General features: G+C 40.2%; 1 protein-coding gene across 1 annotated transcript in view; it reads right to left on the bottom strand.

Moving 5' to 3' along the window:
- The window catches only part of PCNXL2 (pecanex-like 2 (Drosophila)), a gene marked incomplete at its 5' end in the record, with an annotated part of 148,871 nt that extends 130,762 nt beyond the window's left edge, over positions 1-18,109 (bottom strand). Inside the window, 7 exons of the mRNA XM_009082871.1 lie at positions 413-506; positions 1,720-1,865; positions 2,034-2,181; positions 11,076-12,365; positions 13,233-13,269; positions 15,596-15,710; positions 17,904-18,109. Coding sequence (XP_009081119.1) covers positions 413-506; positions 1,720-1,865; positions 2,034-2,181; positions 11,076-12,365; positions 13,233-13,269; positions 15,596-15,710; positions 17,904-18,109 — 2,036 coding nt within the window. The remainder of the gene's footprint in view (positions 1-412; positions 507-1,719; positions 1,866-2,033; positions 2,182-11,075; positions 12,366-13,232; positions 13,270-15,595; positions 15,711-17,903) is intronic.
- Positions 18,110-18,571: the final 462 nt, after the last annotated feature.

Here is an 18,571-nt window from a genome sequence, read left to right as displayed (position 1 = left end):
TGTCAGTGGCTGAGAGCAACACAGCTCTAAGAATCTTCAAAGGACCCAACAGGTATGGGAAGCAAGAAAGACAAGATTGAAAGAATAGCTGGTAACAGTCTTATTTACTTTGTTTTGTTTACTATCTCATTTATAATCGCTACACTTGAGTTGGGCAATTCCCAGAGAGTAATAAAAACACAGTGGATAGTTCCGGTTTTCATTTTCACTTTCTTTTCAACATTCTTATAAAGTTATAGCTATTTTAGCACAAAACAAAAAAAAATGATGTCTTGACAACTCTACAAGATAAGATGTTAGCACGTTTACTCTCCAATACTCCCCTTCACATGCATCTTTCACAGCTACGATCAGTTTCATAGTTTCTAGCAATGAAAACTTTTAACATTTCTAAAAATAAGGGCTTACTTACTGAGCATTTGACATACAATCACAGTTTGATAGCTGATGTCGAAAATTTCCTTCCTTCTGACAGCCAGCTTTCAAATAGCAGGATCTAATTTCCCCTGTAGAAAATACAGAGGAAAAAAAAAATCAGTTCAGCAATAAGATCATTTGCTTTACACATAGTTTTTTAAACACACATTTTAGGTCAGGCATGTTTATAAATATGTATTTTCCAGTCTGTGCACTAGGCTTTTTTAGACTGCAGAAAGCAAATTAACATTTGAACAACTGAAAACCTGTGACAAAACAAAGCACAGAAGTTACAGTGAAAAATTTAAAAGGTATGTAAATTAAAGTTCACTGTAAAATGTAAGTTCACTATAAAATGCAAAATCATCAGATTTTTCTCTTTCCATTCACCAAGGTGAAGTCACAAGGTACAAAGCAGCAAAAAATTCTGCTAAAAGCGTAGCCACTGCTACTCCCTGCTCACACATGCAGCACAAAGCGAAGGGTCACTGCTTACTGACCCAGAGGCCATGCCATCTGCCTGACTGGCAGCTGCTGCCCTTCACCTCACAGCATGCCAGAGGCTGCAGACTGCAAACAGGGCCAGAAGGAACTGGCAGAACACCAAAGTATCTCTGGGGCCATGAACCCAGCTACCACGAGCACTCATTCCATGCTGGCTTTGAAGATAGCTTTAAATGGCTTTGAGGGCAGCTGACTTTTAGAGGTAAGAGCCAGTACCTTGCAGGGTACTTCACAGGACTCAAACAAACCATCACCAAGCATACTACAGCTTCAGGCTCTAGGAACAGTTTCAGAGCAGTGGCATCCCAAGGACAGGTATGAGGCAAGGCTAGGCCATTCATTAATTCTCTTGAAAGGGGCAGTAGACCACAACTCCAAATGAGAGCAACCACCACGACATCACAGATATCAGTCTGAGTCAACTGAGGAACAAAACACTAAAAAGGAGGAATGTTTTGCTCACCCAGCGCACTGCCAAACTCCTAGTCAGGCAGAAAACGCCAGGGGTTCTTCTGAAGAGACAGAAGTAAGTCTTCTGGCCTAGCCAGCATCTTTTGAGGATGATGTTTGGAAGATAAAACTGCATGCACTGTGTAAGTCTCAGGTCTGTGATGGTCATTGGCAGATTTTGAAAACGTTCTTTATTGTTGATCTGACTTTAAAATACTAAACCCTTTTCTTCCACACAACAGGAAAACATGCAACCGGTAACAGACAGGAGAAATATCCTTCCAGGGCATCTGAACTTTATTCAGAAATTTCCTCATGCATTGTCATTACTCAACTATATAAACTCACCATTTTCATCTATGAACACGTGCATTGCATCCACAGAGAGCTCATCTTGCACAGACGCCTCAGGTCCACTTATTACTTGCAAGACAGAACTGTCTTGCTGAGAAGTTACCCGGTAGATTATCTGCCTTTGCCTGCTGCCCTGGTAACTTGACACAAAAATGTTTCAAAACTACTATGAGGAACTTTTTTCTTGTTCTCAATAAAACAAAAAGAAAGAGAGGTTAATTAAAAGTTTATGTCATTTCTACTCAGTGAAACAAAACAGCTTACATCATATCTTTGAAGTACAAAATTGTAAAGTAAACTGGCCTTACAGTGCTGCAAATTTGGCAGACTCTGGTAGCACCGGACTAGTACTAGCATGATCTTGGCTTTGTACATCTGATCTTTCCTGTTTAGGAAGTTGCTCACAGTGCTTTTCTGTTCCCATCATTTCTTCTTTTCTCTCCGTCATCTGGCTATCTGGAAAACAGGGCAGTGACGTGGAGCCACTCTCCACGGATGACTTTCAAGAGTTTCATTCATTAACTACTAAACAAGAGCATCTAAAAAAGAAAATTTAAAACACAGCAGAACTTACTAGCTTTATGGAAAGTATTACAAATACTTAAAACAATACAACCACAGAAATAATGATGAGGACATACTCTGACTTGAGGAGGCTTTGTGAATAGGTTGTTTTAAGAACAGGCTGTGTGAACAGAGGACAAATGAGAGAGAATTTCTGCTTTACTTCTCCTATTGTTTCAGAGGGAAGCAATCTGTTCCTAACCTAGGATGGTAAGAGGCTGCTTCCCTGGAGGCCATAATTTGTTCCCAAGCTGTGTATACAGGCAGTAGCAAAGCAGAGCACAGGTCCATTCTCTTTTTACAAAAGGGAAAGCAGCATCGTCAAAGGAAACAGAGCTCTTGGACAGGAAAGCAGGTAGCTGCCTAATCCCTCTTCCTCACTGGCCACACACCTGGTGCAGGACAAAGGACAACCTGGCAAAACAATTTCAAAGTAAACTTCCTTATGCTTGAAAAGTACACAACTACAGATTCGTTGGATTTCTATTACTTTGAATACCAATTATATTTATATTACCTCTCTAAACATGCATGTCATTACTTACATATATGTGTACAACTTTCAAGCAATAGTCTCTTTTAGTTAAAGTCCATGGTGAATAAGTGAAACATTTTGCAACTGTGCTTCGTCTATAAACTTAAAAAAATATTTCTTAGGATTTTAAAGTGCAACCAGTGATTTCATCAGCACCATGCACAGTTATGCAATTCAGTGCTTTGAACAGAAATAGGTTTTTTTGTGATGCTTGTCGGAGATGTCTCAGTAAGTTCTCTGCCCTTCTGCTCTAAGCAAGGTGTATTGAAACATACTTACGCTGACTTCTTGCAATACCTGCTGCTTAAACACCTTAGAAATTTAATCAAGCAAAACCCACAGAAAATTCCATTTGTTAAACCATATTTCTCACTAATACAATTATCATCCTAATCTGCAAGAGTCACCAGTCAAGAAATAGTGGTGTCATAGCTATGATGGTCTAAGGATAAAACAGATTCAAAGCTTGTAGAGAGATGTAGTACCTTTTATTAGGTCAACTGATGAAACTGAAGAAAGAAAACAAGCTTTTGGATATGCAGACCTTTTTCAGATCATCTGTTTTGTTTTCCTTCCAACTGTATCAGCTGATATACTAACATGTTACTTCTACAAACAAACCTACCTTCAGGAGCTGACATCTCCACATCAGTTTCAATTCACAGGGCACTCCTCTCTAATGCCCCAAAGCCTCAAACACTCGCACATAAACCAATTTTCACTGCAAAGATTCCACTCTTTTTTGGAGCGGAGGGAGAAGGAAGCAGCATCCAGAAGCATAAGAACAACTTTAATTGTACCACCACATCTTGTCCCAGCAGGTCTCAGCCCTTAATGTGAAGCACAAGAAGGAGCATCCAGCCTAAAGAGTCTCACTGGGGCTGTGGACACTCACCAGCCCAGGTATCAGAAGCAAGAGGGAATACAGGGAATACAGCAGAGACAGCTTGTAATTCTTGCTTGGAACAGCAGCGTTCCTTCAGCTTTCACAAAGAGGAAAAAAACAAACTCACTACAACATTGCCAATGTTTTAAGTCTCTCTGTAGCACATGACAAACAAGGATTCTGACTTCCTGTGCAATAAAAAACAATGAAATGAACACAAGTTTGGCTTAGGGAAATATTCTGTATCTGTTGTGCATGCAGGCAAAATTCAATAGGTCTTCCTTTATTTAGAAGAAAAAAAAAAAGCAGTTAGGGGAGCAGACAACACTTTGTTCCTTTTCCTAATTAAAGATGAAAACTCCAGTTTGAGCAAAAACTGTCTTATTTAATTGTGGCATCCCCTTAATGATGTAACCATACCCATGAGATGTGATGGAGTCACAGACCCCTAATCAAAATCACCTACCTAAAGGCTGTTCAATCTGTAAGAATAATTTATAGAGATCAGAAACCATGGTTTCAATAATCCAATTACTGTTATTTCATAGCCTCAAGATGAGACAGAGGAGATTCAGATTAGATACTAGGAAAAACATTTTCCACTATTAGGGTGGTCAGGCACTGGAATAGGGTGCCCAGGGAGGTGGCAGAGCCACCATCCCTGGAGTGTTTAAGAGGCATCTGCATCTGGTGCTAGGTCATATGGTTTAGGAGTTATAGTGGTAGTGCTGGGTTGACAGTTGGACTGAATGATCTTAAAGGTCTCTTCCAACCTTGATGGTTTCATGATTCTATCATTCTAATTGGTCCCATATTGCCTCAAACTAGCTCTAGTGTTGAAACAATTAAAAAGATTTTAAAAATTTGATTATCTAGCGATTTTTTTCAATACCTCTCTCTTTTCCACTGCAAACCACAAGTTTTGCAGGCTTCTTTTTCCTGCTGTGGTGAAGAGTCATAATAATGAAAAACCTAAATATACTGCTTTTCACAGACTTTATACGCCAATCAGACAACACCATGGTGATAAGTACTTCCAGCACTGGAAAGGTGGGCCATGATGGGTTTGTGACTGGTTTTCATAATTATTACTCATCTCCTTCCGAGTGACTTACATCTTTGGTATTTAAATGGAGATAAAGGTGTCTAGACTAGGAGTGTCCTGCCAGGGTATATAATCGGCTCTACGTCACCTAATGCTACTTGCATGGAAATTGCACTGGCAAAGCTTGAGTGCTAGGAAGAACCTTTTCCGAGAGCAAGAGCAGACTAAAAAGCCCAGATTTGCACCTTCTCTGTGGTCTCCTACCAGGGCCATTTACCCTGATCCACTGCTCCACACGACTCTGGCATACACACAGCTAGGCACATAGAAGTCCCAAGGTCAGACTCAGGCTCTGCAATAACTGCATAATTTATCTGGAAATTAATTGCCATGTGACTCAGACATGTGAGGTGTAACAATCAGGACTCATGGCTAAATCAGTCTTTGGGCAAGGTGATTCAGAAGAGTCCTGCACAAACAGTCAAGTTTTGGTCCATTCATATTTGGTTGAGTACAAGATACGTCCTTAAGTTATCCTGGTTAAATACTTATCAAGATGAGTATTTCTTATATGTCCCATATGGATATAAGATACTCCCTATAAACATTTTTATCTGCATTAAAGACTTTAACAGCATAGCAACATTGCTTGAAAATCTAACATTCCAATGCTGACAAATGACCTCCTAATTTAAATGCAGTTACACTATCCAAATTTCCTTTGCCATGTAACTTTCTCATTTGTAAAACAGATTTTAAGTAACTCAAATCATCTTTATAGACAGACAAGCCTTTGGTCAATACTAGGAGGAGGCTGAAAACAGTTTGAGTTGATATGGAGCAGCATTTACACATATGTACCTACAGTGAGTCCAGAGAAGGGTCATGAAGACAGCCAGAGGGATGGAACACCTCTCCTACAAACAAAGTCTGACAGAACTGGCTGAGAGCTCAGCTTGGAGAAGAGAAGGCTCCAGGAAGACCTTACTGCAGCCTTCCAGTACCTGAAGGCACACTACAAGAAATCTGAAGAGGGACTTCTAACAAGGGTATGTAATGATAGGACAAGGGTGAGTGGCTTTAAACTGGAAGAGGATAGGTTCAGATTACATATTAGGAAGAAATTCTTTACTGTGAGAGTGGTGAGGAACTGGCACAGATTGCCCAGAGAAGCTGCGGATGTCCCATCCCTGGAAGTGTTCAAGACCAGGATGGATGGGGCTCTGAGCAACCTGGTCTAGTAGGAAGTGTTCCTGCCCATGGCAAAGGGCTGGAACTAGATGTTAAGGTCCCTTCCAAGCCTAACCATTCTATGGTTCTATGATACAGTAATTACAATAACCAAGTATCAGTGTATCTCAACTTCAAAATTTCCTTATTAGAATAAAGTTGCCATTAGAATGGTCATTAGAGTGAAATTTTATTCCTCTATAACCTTTCTCCAAAACATTTTTACTATTTTGTGCCCCCTTCCCAGAGTCTTCTAAACCTTCTTCCTCATCTTTTAGTTGCATACCCCTATCCCAATCTCCACAACTCTCCCCTGTAAGTTAAAATGCCACTGCTGTCACAATTTCAAATGGCATCTGGTTTGAAATCTGGTCAAGCAGAGTTAAGCTAATTAAGGCTGTCTCTCTTCTGTTCATTAATTGCTTTGCCGCAGAATCCACTTGCTTCCACGACATTATGCTCCAAAATAGAAAGTTTCACTTCAAAATACATTTGTTGCCTGTTTGGCCACAGAGGTAATTGATTTCAAATGCTTTTCTTAGTAACAGCATGAAACAAAAGTTCTACAAGTTGTGAACTGTCCTTTTCATATATCTGGAGTATACATCCTAAGGATATTCCCAACCCTTTCTTCAGCAACTGCTTTAACAGACACTTCTGGCTTATGCACTTTATTCTCAGCCCAAATTTGTCTATTATGCCACAAATACATTAAAAGAAAAAACTGACATTAAAGCTGGTCAGCCACTGAACAATGGAATGTGCCCAGGGAATGTGACACAGTCCAAGAATTGCTATGCAAGTTCAGCGTGGGCACTGAAGAAGCACATAGGATTATCCATTAATCAGAATTACATCATTAATCCTGAAGGAACAGGAAAAACTAGCAACAGTCACTGTACCTGTTACAGGAAGTGACTTGCTCAAAACAATCTCCGAGGTCAGCAGCAGAGCTGGAAATAAGTAGTCTAACCATTATACCTACTAATTACATTGGAATACAGATCTCTGAAACAGCCTCATAATTTCTTTACAGATATCAGACTTGTCATCAAACATAGTATTACCTCTTCAGCTTAAAGACTGAAATTCTAAAATTTCAACACATCAAGTCTTACACATTGAGTATCTAATTTAGAGAACTGAGTTCTGCACACTGTTTCCTCCTCATCCAAAGAGGGGCATCACATGGCATGTGGAGCCTCTCTGACACAACAGTCAGGGATGACACACAGCTGCTCTGAGAGAAGAGCTAGCACTAGGCAGGGCTGTATGTCATAGGTGCTACCTACCCACCAGCAAGCTCCCCTGCTGTCACCTCCCACCACAGCTGTCATCTGGACTGGCAACTCAGTGCACAAGATCCCTCTTCCCCATGACTGTATGGCAGATGATAGCCCTCCTTCTCACATGCAATGGAGAAAAAAAAAAGAAAAAAAGAAATGGAGTCTAAAAGTATCCACAGGAGTATGTTTTAGTTTTTTATAGGAGAAGGGTAATTGCTTGGGATCCAGAACAATTCACTCGAGGTTGTGGTTTGAGCACTGCCCAGAATGACGAGTACCTTTTCTAAAAAGAGCTTGCAAAACATCTAAATTCAGGCTGTGCAGTCCTGGTTTAGTTTCTCCCACACCAGTCCCCACCACTCCCATGGCAGGCTTTGCTCCCTGGGTGATAATATTGCCTGTCCTAGATTACAGGCCAGTTGTGCCAGAGGGGACATACAGGAGCTTTTGCCCTGTGTAAGTCTGATGCACAATTGCTCTTACTTAGCTCAAGACACATCAGAGGGGCCCAAAGCAGCCAACAAACCCAGCTTTCCTCACATTTCAAGGACCAAAGGAAATTTGCAGTTGCCCTTCAACACACTTTGATTACGGGGGTGGTACAATTTTGATTCAAAACTGAAAGGACACTAGTCTCAAAGTCATTTTTAGCAACAGTGTCAGTGGTACTTTCTCACAATCTCAAAGAGGTGGAGTGGCTATAGAACAGCTCTTAAAGATTATCTCTTATATTTTAACATGTTAAATCTGGCATCCTTAGCAGAAAAAGCAAGGCTTTAATTTTCTTGTACTTCATTCTACCAAGCTGTCTACTGGTGAGGGCTTATGTGGTCAGGACAGTATCTCTTCTGCTTCCACAGAACTCAGAAGTTCTGCGAGGGACCACCCATGACATTCACTCACTTGCAAGACTGTTCTGATAAGTACAGTTCCCCCACCTTCTCCAAATTATGCAAAATGTCAGCTTTCTTACGCACAGCTCTGAATATCCAGCTTTCCACGACTTTGCCAAGTTTCTCACATTGACTAATAAACACCTTTGTGGGGTGCATTTCATGCTCATTTGGACAAGGCATCTATTATTAGATTTTGCCAATTAGACAGTTTGTGAGGTTAAAAGAACAAAAAACAAACATAACCAACCTCCTCCCTCAAAACAAGAGGTGCATAACTTGACTTGCTCTGTATTCCCACATACACACTTTTTTTTTTAACAACCACTCTAATGTGGGAATAATGTTATTCAGATCTGTTCCAAGATACTATTTTGTTAAAGCATATTTGCAATTGCAAGGCTGTAAACAAATTAAAGGCTTTCTCATTCCTAAAATTCAGTCTTGCTGTGGGAAGCTGCCAGTAATGACAGTAATTTATTTTAGCAAACAGCACGTTCTGACGAGGCTAGAAAACAAAGGCTACTTGCTCTTAAAAATAACTGCCTTTGAACGGCCTCTCCCTAGCTCAAGGAGTTCAGATTGAATCTCCTTTTTCTCACAGCACCAGTCCAAGGTACAGGAACCACAGGTACCATCCCTGTTCCTGCAGGGTGCCCCTTTCCCACTCCCACTCCTGTTCCTGGGTGACACATTTGGCTGGAGACGGGGGGGGCATGTGGAGATAGGGGGGAGAAACCTATCTTCAAGGTGGAGCAACCTATGCATAAAAGGTATCCCCCTCCAAGCATCCCAAGACTCTGGACATCTCACATTGGCTGGATTGACACCAACACCAGGATTGATAACCCATCAGCTGGATCAAAGCTGGAACCAGGACTGGTGGTCTTCTTTTCTCTCTCTTTGCCTCTTTTTTTCTTTCTTGATTTCTTTAACAGATCTCTCCCTTTCTAATTTCTCTCTTCCCTTTCACCCTACCCCTTTATCCAAACCCCACTGCCATGTGCTTATATAGTAGGTCAGGGACTAAGATACCCATCTCCATGCCAAAGGTGTAATTTACTACAGAAACTTTCTGATTGTTTGCAGATCCTCTGACTTTCATCACTTCTTTCAACCATGAGCATTTACAAATCTTAGGTCCTTCCTTCCCCTCTGGGTCACCACAGCCAGGCAGGTTGATAAACTTCACAGAACAGGACAGAAACTGTGCAGAAGAACACAGTCTGAGAAGGCAGGAGAGATGGGTAAGATAGACCATAGGAGAAGGAGCAGGTCCAAGAGGAGCAAAATTTGATCAGGGAGTGGAAAGAAGAGTAAGTACTGGAGAAGACGTGAATGCAACCTGCTGGGAGGCAACAGCTTTAGGCAGGCTCAATAAGGTGCACAAGCCTAAAAAAAGCAACAGTGTGCACTGCTACGAAGAACAGAGGGACAGAAGAGAGAGAACTAATAAGAGGAAAGCAAATAATGAGGCTGCACAGGAGGGGAGTGGCTAATCTGAAAAGGGATGAACAAGGCAGAAAAGCCACAGAACTAGAAATATGAAGTGGAAGACAAAATGGACACAAGTGAAAGCAGAGTGAAAGGTAAATGGAATCTAAAAGAAATTTACACATTGAGAAGATAAATCTACTTGTTTTTTAACAAGATTAAAGTACAAATTGCACATTAGTTTTTTAAAAAGCTGATAAAAACTGTTTTTAACTGTGAGTTTTTCACTTAATGGAAGCTTCTTGCAGGAATGAGGCTGGGGAACAGGTAAAACAGGAGCACCAAGCTGCTCTCCTGGGCACCATTAAGTTTCTTACCTTCCATGCAAGCTAGGTATTGACATTGCATCCTCTTAGGCTATCTTAAAACAGCTTATTGTGTTTCAGAGAAGGGGAAGATACGGGCTGTCTTATTTCACTTTGGTGCAGATGCTCTAAACCGATGGCACTGATCCATTGGCAAGTACCCTGAGATTGCACCTGCATTCACTGCATCATATCTCACATCCTCATGAAATGGTCCTACTTAGTTTTGCCTAGACAGCTGCTAGAGACACTACAAACAACAGAAAGGGGTCACAGGGTTCGGTGACAGCAATGAGAACGCTGATTAAAACCAGATATTTATACAGAAGACCTATAAAATGCATTGCATATAGATTTTTAAATCAGCTGACTGAGATTTTTGTTAAATAAAATTTTTGTTAAATGAAACCCCTTTTGATTAAATGGGAACTTGCATGGGAATATACTATATTTCATTCAAATACTGGGAGCTTTCATTGAAACCAGCCACAAAGTTTCCTCCTTAAACCCCAAATATTTTAGTTTTAAGCAGCTAAAAATCAAAACTCTTAACTAGTGAGAGGAAATGCATGGGTTTTCTTTTTCTTTGTTGTTAGTTTTAGTTATAAGCTAACTCTCAACCATGCAGGAAATTTAGAAACATGTGCATGTGCACACATGTTAGCTAGAAGCTGAACCATCACCAGTGCCAATTCTGGCCTTCTACATACTTAAAGGCACACACAGACAACTCTTCAACATGTGCCTGGTAAGATGGTCACGGCCAGGTGTAATGCTACAGCCATAAACATTTCTGCAAGATATTTTTGGCATTCCAACAATCCAGGCATGCTCTTCTAGCACAGAATATTAGATACATACTGGACACCTACTAAGGTTATCATTAGGTTTCCCACAGGAAAATCTTGAACAAACTAAAAATATTAAAGAACTGCAGCTGACATTATCACTAAATCACTTTGTCCCACCAAGTCCAGCCCTATGCTGGCCCTATTAGTAAAACCAGTCTTCCTCTTGGAGTTTGACCTACTGCAGATCTCTGTATAAGCTGCTATGAATAATCTAACTAGTCACATCTTTATTCCAAAAGAATTGTAAGCCATGCATAATACCTCCAACAAGCCCATTTTCCTTTGTCGTCTCCATTTTGACAGTGGATTGATTAGATGTCTTCATCTTTGAGGTATTAATGGACTCCAAGAGGGAGACAAATTCTAGAAAGTTAGATTCATTCGGCATCTGTCCTTCTTTAGCTTCTAGATCCGATTTAGAAGTTGGTAAGGTTTTTTCTTTGTCAGATACCTCCATGGAATTCTTACTTAAAAGCACATCTGTCCCGCTGTCTACACTCAACACCCGCATGTGCCTCTTTTCATGAGCAGTTCTACAGGACTGTGGGTCTAGGTTATGTTGGTCTTCCTTAGAAGTTAAATTCACAGTCTGGACGTTTTCCAAAGCATTCTCCTGATTTGGATCTGAACAAGTGCTAGTTTCTAAGGGTGCATTTGCTGGGCTGCTGTGCTCCTTTACTGTATCACCTGATTCATAGCCAGAGCATTGGGTGGATGACAGCTCTGCCCTTAACATTTCTGGAGTTCTTTCGCTCTCACTAACTTCTGGGCAAGCCTTACCTTTACTGTCATCAGACAGGTCAAAAGTGATAACAGGGATTCTGAGCTGTTCATTAGTTTGCTGACTTGGACAATCTGCTCTAACTACACCAGAGTCAAGGGCTGAGCTCGTTCCCTCAGTTTCCAGAGCCTTTAGGTGGACAGAGCCCGGTAGGTCACTGAGGGTGGTGTTTGGTGTTGTACTCATTGTGATGACAATTTTAATGGGCTCACATAACTGGTCTCCAGGAAGAGAGTTGTCCACAACTGCAACAGCAGTCTCACTGTCTGAGCAATCAAGGTCCTCATGGGTATTACAGGCATTGCAAGAACTTTCCATATACTCATGATCTTTGGTTGCAATGGCATTGCACTGTGGGCAGTTACTGGTAAAGCCTGTCTGTGGTGATCCATCTGGCAATTTCTCTCTTTTGTAGCTTTTAGGAATACTCAAATGGTCTGAAATAACTGAATTTTCACTGTCCCATGGCTCTGAAGAAACTCCAGTCCTTAAAATATCACCTTGTGATGAAGAAACATTGGAGAAGTTTTTAGCTACATCTCTGTCCAAAAGATTATCTTGGGATCCATGCTGTCCACATGGCTGTCCATTCACTTCTTTTTCATTTATTCCATTACCAGTAGGTATTTCCATAGCAGTTGGTTTTGTCACTATTGCTGACGTGGTGACACCTGAAGTGGAGGTTGCAGAAACAGGTAATATATCTGCTTTGATGCAGGGTGAGGTAGGTGAAACTGGTGGTGCGGCCTGGTCTTCTAATACCATAACACCTAATAAAAAAAGATATGGGAGTTAGGTATCACCAACACGAGCACTATGCATTACTGAAGTATCATCTTTAGCTAGCAAAATCTGATCGAGCAGAGCAGGGGAAGCACAGATGATGTAGCTGATCAAAACAGACCTAAGCAAGGAGCCTTTTTGTTAGTTACATGTGGGATACTATAAAGACAAGTTGGAATCGGAACCTTTCCAGGTCCGGACAAGTGCAGCAGCATGTCCATTTAATTTAAATAATCAAAATAGCTCAAGAAACAGCTAGTATCAGAACCAAAATGTTTTACAGAATTATCTACACTTAGGGGAAGATGAAAGAAAGAAGCAGACAGTGCTGTAGATTTGTTACACCACTTTCTGCAATTCCTAAGCAGTCACATAAGATATGGTGATAAACTGAAACACTAAGACATCTCAAGCACTGGAAATGTAGGCAAAGAAAAGTGTGCCAGAGTGTACACTACAGAGCTAAAGGTCAACAATCACAACAGGAGTCTACAGTCAAAAGATGTTTAAGGGCTCTAAGATGTGAGCCAAGTGTTAGCTTTCTAGCTTAATGCTTTACAAAAGCACAGAGCTTCCCAAGAATGTTGGGGGAAGGCTCTTTTATCTCCCTGTATCAAAATGGAGAAAGCTACTTGCATGCTCATTGAAAGGTTGCATTCTGAACAACTGGGCTGACAATTGAGAAAGATTAGTAAATTGGCACGCCCTTGAGATTTTGTTCTCTCAAGCTCTTCATTGCAGCTCCTAAGATGAGGTACAGCAGAACCTGCCATGGAGTCCTCTGTGTCATTACTTCATGTGTCAAGCAATGATTAAACAATAGTTTAAAGGGATTTGTATAGCCTCTAAGATACCTCTAAGATCTTCAATAGTTTCCCGTGTGGGCAGCTCCTAACAAATAGAAAGAAACACACAAGATTAGCATGGGCATTTATTAAATTCTGTTGGGAAAAAAACATCTATCAATACAATAGCTGTCTAATCAAAGGTTAATTACAACACTGGTAAGCTGCTTAATATCACTGAAATTTGAACATGTATCACCTTGCACAAAGTGCAAGGGGCAAGCGAGGGAGATGGTTATAGAACAGTCATGCTCCAAACTGCACCATTGCAATTGTGTGCAATGTTTGGGGAGGGGAAGGAAAAAAATATCTGTTTTTCTTTTACAAAAACCCCACATTTTGCAGCTCCTAATCCAGACACTTTTGTTTTAATTACTGAGGAATTGAATGTACTCATTTCTTCTACTTTTCCAGCTCTCTGTTTCCAAAGCACTAGACTACAAAGTTTGGTCTCTAGTACTTAGTAACAATTTCTCAATGGAAAACTACAGGACAGAGACAATAAAATATTATAGAATCATTTAGATTCCAAGGAAGCTTTGGAGGTCATTTAATCCAAATCCCCTTTGCCATACACACACATTCAAAGGAGGTACAGTTTGAGTAGGTTGCTCAAGGCCATCTCCAAGAGAGCTTTGAAAATCTCCAAAGATGGAGATTTAACAACTTCTCTGGAAAATCTCTTCCAGTATTTGACCACTCTCTTGCTAGGGGGGAAAAAAACCCCAAAACCAAAACAGAACAACCACACAGAAAAGACATTACATCCAACTGATCTAATTGTAGCTTTCCATGGCTGCAAGTTGTAGCCATTGTTTCTTATCCTGTCACTGGGCACCTCTGAGAAGAGAGTGTTCAATCTTCTCTGTATATTACCATTAGAAAGCTGAAGACAGCAATAAGCTCTTTGAGTCTTAAAAAAGGTTTTAGACTTAGAAACTAAAACATCCCATCTGTCTGTGCTCATACATCATGTACTTCACTCCTCAATCACCTTGGTGGCCTCTGCTGGTTTCTCCTCAGGAGGCCAAAGTCCATGGGAACTAACTGGGAAGTTCAAAACTAAACACAGTACTCCAGAGTACTGTGAGACTTCAGGAGTCTAAATTCAACAGGCTAAGTGCATAATTAGGAAAAAAAAATAATCAGGAAAGAATAATGTGGTTCTCTTCTGACTGACAGACACCAAAATCAAGAGGAAATAATTCTTATTTCATAAAATTTCATGGTGGCATCCTGGCAGCAAGGACAGTCAGATTTCTTTGGACAAGACCCAACAAGTATGTTTGGAAGTAGGAGACTAGGATAAGACCCCAAGAAGAAGTGGGTTTGCAGAATGGACAAATACCAGAATACTGGAGACTAGGACAGAAACCAGGTGAAAAAATATTTCACCTCATTAAAAAAAACCCCAAACAACAATTCATGTCTGTGAATCATACAGATGCTACAAAAGGGTAAAAACACTCCAGGAAATGAGGAAATAGTTCTGATTCAGACCAGGATTTGAATAGTTTGCAATAAACAGGGATAAGGGGTAGGGGTGAAGGAATATGAAGACAGAATGAAGTATCAAAGAGCCACTTATTCTGAGATCACTAACCATCCTCTGCACTGACTGAGGCAGGAGTCCTGTAGAAAAAATAGCACGGGATCACATAATTAAAGATTTTATCACAGTGTACATGATGAGTAGCTTAAGATTACAGGGACAGCATTATTCTGTTTCTTAATTTTTCTGAATACTCAACTCTTCAGCCTTCTCATGAGTGTTTCCCATTTTTTCTTTAATAACATTTACATACAACCCCTTCATCACTTCATACACAATTGATTTAGAAAGCATGGTCAATGGCCTGCAATGCACATACATGTACTTTTAACCTACTGTGGACATCTCCTAGATTTCAATGGGCTGCATGCTTTGTTTAAATACTCAAGAGATGTGTTTGGTTCATTTTATAAGCACAAGGCAAGTTATATAAAACCAAACTACTAATGCTCCAGAAGCAGATACCTTCAGAGGCAATGAGAGGCTGCTCTGAATGCGTTAGCCTCTCCCTTCTCTCAAAGCAGCCACAAAAACTAGTTGCTCTTGGAAAGATTTACAAAGGCCATTTGCTATCTATAGAGCAGACAGATCCCTCCTAAGAAGTGCAGAAATATGTATACAAGTTTCAGCTCTGCAAACCCAAACTTTAGGAGAAGCCTGACCAACAGTAGTTATATACCTAGTATATCCACAGAATGACCCTTCCTCCTTGGGGCAGACCTACATTTCAAGTGGTCAGTACCTGGCAGTACAAAACTCCATGTGGTAAACTGTGAACTGCATGAAGTGAAGACACTACTACAGAAAGCCACATACTAACCATTGTTCCAGGTAAGTTCTGCGAGTGTGGAGCCTGTACCCTTGAACTGTCATGAATTGACTGGGTAGAGTCATTTTGGCTGGTCTCACCGATGACATTATCCCCTGTGTTATTGCTGAAATGGAAGGAAATGACAAATAAAGCAATGCTTCTTACCACAGAGGATCTCAAGTGGCACAGTACAATGAAGTGATAGCAATTCTTTCCCCTCCAATGCTAAAAGCAGAAGACTAAAAATACTGTAAACCTTTTCTGCACCTCCTTCGTTACCCAGACAACTTAATATAAATAAACAAAACAATACCTCAATCTAAAGTGATTCTGGTGTGTTTGGAAGTAGAGCTACAAGAAATACAATGACATCTCTTCAAACTCACTTGGTATGTAATGCCATTTAGCCTGCCTGACTTGCACACATACCTATTGGCACAAAAGGTTGTTTGGGGCTTCTCATTAGACATAAAATCAAATGCTACTCCTTTCACATTTTTTGCTTTCTACATCCTTGTATACATAACACTGATGGAACTGTCTCTATACTTACAAGCCTCCCATCAAACAACTATTTGAAATGCAACATAATGCATGTTAATATAATCATTGGACCATAAAATAAAGTTTTTGTTTTGAGCCAAAGCAAATATCTATTAAACTATCCATTAACTCTTTTACACGTATCTTCTACTAGCTTTTCTATGGATACAAGCAAGTATATTTGAACAAACCTTGCTAATGAGAGCCTACAAATGTTCTCATTCTCAGGTATAACACAACCAAAATTCAGTTTAAATTGACAAAAATCAACACAATAGTGAAATGTCAAAAAGTGTGGGTTTGCGCTTTTCTGTTTGTTTGGGGGGGGGGTTATCCCCAAATACTTATTTTTTAAATCCTGCAGCTGTATATAAACTACTTATCATCTTTCCACTTTTTTTTTTTTAGTCAGCTGGCTTCAAAAAACTGTTCAACCAACCTGCCAACTATCAGGGTCTGTTTAAAAATTCTGTCAGTCATCTAGTCAAAATAATACTAAGTTCTTTGTTTCCTGATCAGGTCTAATAATGGACATTGTGCATTCAAAAAATTGACCTAGGAGGAACAGTTGTGGGATTTAACAAGCAACCTTTAAGCGATTCTACCCCTAGTTCTTAGCCAAAACAGAGTCTGAAAGTCATGACCCAATCTAAAATACAGACCTTGTATGGTTAGTCAGACAAATGAGAGGCATTCCTCAGAAGAGTCTCAAGGCAGGCAGACCTGGACACTCCCAGTAACATCACTGCCAGGAGTGTAACATAGAAGTGCTACAGTAAAGTACAGTAAAAACACCGAAGAGCAGTAGCACAGAGGTACACAATCTTTATACAACTTAGCTAGCACAGAGGTAGCAGTAGCAACTGCAAATGCACCAAAAAATACCCTGAGCAAGTTCTATTATACAGAACATCTGGCTGAAGCTTGACCAGTAGTTCTAACAAAGCTACTCAGTTTAAGCTTGGACATTTGCATGCTGCTGTCACTGTTGCACGTGCCTTATTTCAGCATGTTTCACATCTGTCATGACATTTGGAATCACTGAAAGCCACTTGCCAGCTTCATGTGTTTGTATGACTCAAGCTTGAAAAACCAGTAGGAGAGGTCTCCATTTATTCCAAAGCATATACAGTGGAACACTCTGCCTGTACACTAATCTGGAAAACGTCAATACTAGTCTTCAGCCCAATACGACTTTTATGTTTAATATCCTTACAACCTGGAAGCAGCCTTATTGATTATTTGCAGCAAAGACAAATAGTACTTGGCTCCTAAGTAGAGAAGTTACAAACATTTCCCTAATGCCCCACCGAAATAAAAGCAGTACGAGCTTTCCTCATGAACAGGACCACAGAAGCATAAGGGGGAAAAGCAACTTGTGCATCCAGGTGTGATCTGAGACGGAAGTTACTACAAGCACACAGAGGCAACAGAAGCTCAGGCTTCCAAAGCCATGATATTTATTAAAGCATATTCTTTCCCAACAGGTATGAGTCACTTCCTCATCTCTTCCCAGCAGGATGAGGAAAGAACAAGCAGCTAAGACTTCCCCAGAAAACTTCAACCCAGGTTTTCTCCAGCATCATTTAGGACCTCTAGTACATGTCTCTTCCTATTGGTGTCATGGTGCACAACTGCTGCCCCACCTCTGAATTGAAAGTGCCATTCCTCACACAACTTTAAGCAGCTTTACAGCAGTCAACAGACATTTCTGATGGGCAAGACCATAGCGTAAACTCATCTGTTTTACAGAACGTACCAACGAAAACCTTACCTACAAATTGAGGACTGAGCTGCTTCTCCTTTTTGAACCTCTGTATCTTTACATTGCCTTCCATTTTTCCTTGAGAGTTTTTGCTGAATTACTTCGCCTTTGTCAAACATAAGGTGCAAACGGTAGCTGATCACCTTTATTACCGTGAAGAACACTGTCACCGAGCTGCAGTACACGAAAACTGTAACTGCATTTGCTGGAAAAGCCTACAGAAAGAAATAATGAAGACATAATGATAAATTGGTTTTGAGAAGATGCTGCTAAAATTTTTAAATACACTATATATATAGTTCTGCTCACAGAATAGGTCTAAATATTTGTTCACATTTCAAACCATTTCACCAGATCTACTCTCATTTTGATTAGCTGTGGGTACTAATTAGCATCAAAATAAGGAAAATATTATCATTGACAAACATTGTAAAACTTCTTAAAACACTGCATTATCATGCAGCCTTCCCTAAACTATGAACTTTTAAAAATATAGACACAAAATGAAACATTAGTTATCTACAAACAAGAAACCATTTCTGAAAAATTCCATCATCTTACCCTATATCTCAGTTATGATTCAATGGTAAAATGTTAATAGTTTGATGTCCTTTTTCTAACACCTCACAACATGTTCTCAAGTATCTTAACCATTGAAGAATTTTAAATAATTAATC

This window comes from Acanthisitta chloris, unplaced genomic scaffold, assembly GCF_000695815.1.
Source record: "Acanthisitta chloris isolate BGI_N310 unplaced genomic scaffold, ASM69581v1 scaffold4899, whole genome shotgun sequence".
NCBI lineage: Eukaryota > Metazoa > Chordata > Aves > Passeriformes > Acanthisittidae > Acanthisitta > Acanthisitta chloris.
This window is presented reverse-complemented; position numbering and strand designations above follow the sequence as displayed.